This window comes from Mandrillus leucophaeus, unplaced genomic scaffold (genome assembly GCF_000951045.1).
Source record: "Mandrillus leucophaeus isolate KB7577 unplaced genomic scaffold, Mleu.le_1.0 Scaffold23, whole genome shotgun sequence".
NCBI lineage: Eukaryota > Metazoa > Chordata > Mammalia > Primates > Cercopithecidae > Mandrillus > Mandrillus leucophaeus.
In genome coordinates this window covers 3541153-3546403 of record NW_012102365.1, presented here as the reverse complement: position 1 = coordinate 3546403, position 5251 = coordinate 3541153, and the positions used below count along the sequence as shown (strand labels likewise).

General features: G+C 42.1%; 1 protein-coding gene across 4 annotated transcripts in view; it reads left to right on the top strand.

The window, feature by feature from the left end:
* TAF12 (TAF12 RNA polymerase II, TATA box binding protein (TBP)-associated factor, 20kDa) overlaps positions 1-5251 on the top strand; it is a 45910-nt gene that overhangs the window by 25014 nt on the left and 15645 nt on the right. For 3 of the 4 annotated variants that reach the window (XM_011981737.1, XM_011981738.1, XM_011981736.1), the window contains exon 2: positions 3321-3572. In XM_011981737.1, the coding sequence (XP_011837127.1) occupies positions 3405-3572 (168 nt within the window). In that variant the 5' untranslated portion in view covers positions 3321-3404. Of the gene's footprint in view, positions 1-1516; positions 1602-3320; positions 3573-5251 lie in introns of all 4 variants that reach the window. The other variant, XM_011981735.1, reaches the window with a different exon arrangement.

The window sequence follows — 5251 nt, the reverse complement described above, 5'->3', positions numbered from 1 at the left end:
GCAGTGAGCCAAGATTGCACCACTGCACTCCAGCCTGGGCGACAGAGTGAGACTCCGTCTCAGGAAAAAAAAAAAGAGACAAGCCTGAGTGTGGTGGCCCAAGCCTATAATTCCAGCACTCTGGTAGGCTGAGGCAGGGGAATTACTTGAGGCCAGGAGTTTGAGACCAGCGTAGGTAGCATAGCAAGATCCCATCTTTACCAAAAAAAAAAAAAGATTAGCTGGGTGCAATGGTGTGCACATGTAGTCCTAGCTACTTAAGAGGTTGAGATGGGAGGATTGCTTGAGTCTATGAGTTTGAGTCTGCAGTGAACTCAAGAATTCTTACTCAAAAATATATATTTTAAATATATATTTTAAAAAGTCTCCACTTATTTTGTGCAATACTCAGTATTATTTGGGAAGTCCCTTGAAGGTTGTGGGAATGTTTTTGAGAGATATAGTATGTTCAGTGTGAGGCTAGAGTGATGAGGATACAGTTTGATCCTTAATGAAGCTTTTGGATAGAACTTGCTTTGGGAAAATAGTTTGCTTTTATAATATTAGAACAGCTATTACCATGTTAAGAAATGTTTCTATCCTGACTCTTCTATTGGTAATGTTTGCGGGTAGGGGAGAAGGAGGCCACAAACGGTTAAAACAAACAAGTGATCCTAATACTCTGCTGTTCCCATTAGCTGGTTCTTGGCCAGCAGGTCTGCCTAGTTTATCTTGGGTTTTTAACCAGTATATACTTAGTTGCCTTTATTAAGAGTAAACCAAGATAACATGATTTCTTATTCTATTTTTTTTTTTTTTTTTGGGAGACAGAGTCTCGCTCTGTTGCCCAGGCTGGAGTGCAGTGGCCTGATCTCGGTTCACTGCAACCCCTGCCTCCTGAGTTCAAGTGATTCTCCTGCCTCAGCCTCCCAAGTAGCTGGGATTATAGGCACGTGTCACCACACCTGGCTAGTTTTTGTATTTTTAGTAGGGACTGGATTCCACCATGTTGGCCATGCTGGTCTCAAACTCCTGACCTCAAGTGATCTGCCTGCCTTGGCATCCCAGAGTGCTGGAATTACATGCATGAGCCACTGGGCTGGGCCAGATTTCTCATATTAGAAAGTCAGACAGTGTGGTGAGGAAGAACTCAGCACTAGGGACAAGAGTAGAATAGATACAGATAGACATTTATGTTGCCAACTTGAAGTTCTGAAAGCCATTGACATAATTCCTGCAGGCTCATATCCCACAATTTTGCCCAATGAAATATTCCATATGCTGTTAGTTTATCCCTAACAACAGACATTCATTTTATAAGAAGACGGTCTATTTGTGCCATGATCATCATTAATTAATTTTCAAAGTTGCTTATGAAAGAGATGGAGATGTTTGTCTTGGCTCCCACTAAGGAAAAGGAGATATATTTCTCCACATCCAGTTTGCTTGGATCCTGGTTGGTGAAGATGTACCAGGCCATGCAACTAAAATGGTTCCATGGCAAGGATGGTGCTTGATGCCAGTTGTTCATTTACAGGTAGCTTTTGAAAATGGCTGCCTCTCATTTCACCGGGCTCACAGCTGTTGCTGATGTAATTAAAGATCTAGACACTCAGATAGCTGTAAGTAAGTTTGAGGCTACTGTGAGCAGAACTTGGTGAATGTGCTTCTGATCGTGGTGACACCCAAGTTGACATCCGCAGAGTCAACCTCATGACTCTCAGATTCAGGAGGCTCAGCTGCTCCAGACTAGGGTCTCTGCATGTACTTAGATTGCTAACACTCAGAAAAAAATTGCTCTTGATAAAGAGGAGTTTACTTTTAACAACTGCTAAAAGTTATATTTATTGGGCATAGCCCTGACATAGACTTAAGCATGTTTGAAATGCCAAAATGAACTAGTCTGTATTAAGCTTTGTGACTGATTTTTTAAAGGATGTGATTGTGCTATGACTTATTTGAATTTAACATTATTTGATACTTTAAAAATAATGCATGTAGTACTTAACCTAGTATTTTTACAAAGTTCTCAAAAACGTCTTGCTTATTCTAGTTTATTTATTTATTATTATTTTTTGAGATGGAGTTTCGTCAACCTCTGCATCCCAAGTTCAAGCAATTCTTCTGCCTCAGCCTCCCAAGTAGCTGGGATTACAGGCGTGTGTCACCACACCTGGCTAATTTTGTATTTTTAGTAGAGTTGAGTTTCTCCATGTTGGTCAGACTGGTCTCAAACTCCCGAACTCAGGTGATCCACCCACCTCGGCCTCCCAAAGTGCTGGTATTACAGGCATGAGCCAACTGCACCCAGCCTCTAGTTTACTTTTATTTTATTTCATTTTATTTTTAGATAGTGTCTCTGTCACCTAGGCTGGAATGCAGTAGTGGTGTGATCATGGCTAATTGCAACCTCAACTTCCTTAGCCTCCCGAGTAGCTAGGACCACATGCTACCATGTCCAGCTAAATTTTTTTTTTTTTTTTTTCTCTTTTTTGCCAGGGGGGCACCGAGTCTCACTCTGCTGCCCAGGCTGGAGTACAGTGGCATGATCTTGGCTTATTGCAAGCTCTGTCTCCCGTGTTCAAGCAATTCTCCTGCCTCAGCCTCCCCAGTTGCTTGGAGGGATTACAGGCATGTGCCACCATGCCTAGCCAATTTTTTTGTATTTTTAGTAGAGATGAGGTTTCACCATGTTGGTCAGGCTTGTCTTGAACTCCTGACCTCAGGTGATCTACCCACCTTGGCCTCCCAAAGTGCTGGGATTACAGGTGTGAGCCACCACGCCCAGCCCCAGCTAAATTTTTACAAGGATAGGGCTTCCCTGTGTTCCCCAGGCTGGTCTCGAGCTCCTGTCTCAAGTGATCCTTCCACTTCAGGCACGCAACATGCCGGGATTACAGACATGAGCTACTGCACCCAGCCCTAGTTTATTTTTGTACATAAGATTCTTCATTTCATTTACTTTCTTCCTTGTTTCAATTTTGTGGACTATTTCATTTAACATTTGGAGATGAGATGGTTTCTAAAATCAGGTGAGAGTAATAAACATTATTCATTCCCTATTTTTAATGTGTGGGTATTAAATGGTCACCATTCCATATATACTGAAGGACCCTCAAAGTCTAACAGACCTCATTTTACTTACCTTTTTTTTTTTTTTTGGTCTCCTATGTTGCCCAAGCTGGTCTTGAACTACTGGGCTCAAGTGATCCTACCACCTGGGCCTCCCAAAGTGCTGGGATTACAGTTGTGAGCCATTGCACCAGGCCTCTTTTTACTCTCAAGATTCATCCTTTATTACAGGTTCTTCTAGAGCTAATTCTTGTGCTTTTCTTCTCCAGTTAATTGGCCTTGGTCCTCACAGCTCCAAAAAGAAACAGGATCTCGATAAGCTCTATGAGCTGAAGTCCAAAGCTCGGCAGATTATGAACCAGTTTGGCCCCTCAGCCCTAATCAACCTCTCCAATTTCTCATCCATAAAACCGGAACCAGCCAGCACCCCTCCACAAGGCTCCATGGCCAACAGTACTACAGTGGTAAAGATACCAGGCACTCCTGGGACAGGAGGTCGTCTTAGCCCTGAAAACAATCAGGTATCATACTCTTACTCTTTCTTCTCTGTGCCACCTCTTACCTATTATTTCAACCTGTAATACTTAAAGAGATGTCCATCTCAGATGCTGCTTTTTTTATCTTAGCTGAAAAGGTCTTTTCCCTCTTTTGGATTTCTAACTTGTTTTGTTTGTTTTAATATAAGTAGAGAGTTTATTTGGGCCAAATTTGAGGACTCCCAACTCAGGAGACACAGATTCAAGTTGTTCTGAATATATACTCCTCTAACATTCTTTAGCAAATTATCATGTACAGTGTTTATTAATTACTGTGTTGTATATGGTTGTGTGTATGCATATATCCATCCATCCATCCATCCATCCATCCATCCATCCATACACACACAATACCTTGCCTATGAAAGGTGTTTTTTTCTTTCATTTTGATAAGTACTTTATATACATGTTAACCATGTAGTTGTTAAATAAAATAATAAATTGATTCATTATTCCTATGATAAAAGTATTCTTGCTTCTAGTCATTCCATCTTCTAGTTCATCCAGTTGCTGCCATTATTAATTTTCTTCAGTGATTCTAAAATCTGCTCCATTCTTTCTACCCATAATTCTGATTCTGCCCTCCAGAACCACAAGAAATAAGTATAATCCCTTTGACTTGTTTTTTGTAGGCTGTGTAGAGTGGACGAGTTGGCCCAGTATTTCAAGGGAATGAGTGGAGGGACTTGCAAAGGTTAATGAGAGTGGGTTGAACAGTCAGGATATCAACCTATGTTGAATATGGAGTCTGTTGTAGAAGACAGAATTTAAAATTGTGTAGGTAGGGCAGAACATAGTGGACCTATACTAATAAATTTCTATTGGAACTTTTAGGCAATATACGATCTTTGCAGATATTTAATAAAGGAGTAAAAGTAACATAATAAAAATAGTGTATCCTATAGAGGATTCACTTGGCAGTAAGGGGACAGGATGGGTAAAAAAGGGGGTTAGACTGGGTGGATGACCAATTCTAAGACTTTTGCAATAAATCAAGACATGTAGTGAAGGCTTGAATTAGGTGATAATGATAGAATGAAGAAGAATGGATGGATATGAGACGTCATTAACAAATATTTATTCATTTTTTCTTTAGAGAAAGGGTTTTGCTCTGCTGCCCAGGTTAGAGTGCAATGGTATAATCATAGCTCACTGTAGCCTCAAATTTCTGGGTTCGCCCGGGCATGGTGTCTCAAGCCTGTAATCCCAGCACTTTGAGAGGCCAAGGTGGGCAGATCGCGAGGTCAGGAGATTGAGACCATCCTGGCCAACATGGTGAAACCCCGTCTCTACTAAAAATACAAAAAAATTAGCCAGGCATGGTGGCGGGCGCATGTAGTCCCAGCTACTTGGGAGGCTGAGGCTGGAGAATGGCGTGAACCCGGGAGGCGGAGCTTGCAGTGAGCAGAGATTACTCCACTGCACTCCAGCCTGGGCGACAGAGCAAGACTCTGTCTCAAAAAAATATATATATATTTTCTTGGCTGGGTGCGGTGGCTGACGCCTGTAATCCCAGCACTTTGGGAGGCCAAGGCAGGCGATAACCCAAGGTCAAGAGTTCAAGACCGGCCGGGCGTGGTGGCTCAAGCCTGTAATCCCAGCACTTTGGGAGGCCGAGACGGGCGGATCACGAGGTCAGGAGATCGAGACCATCCTGGCTAACA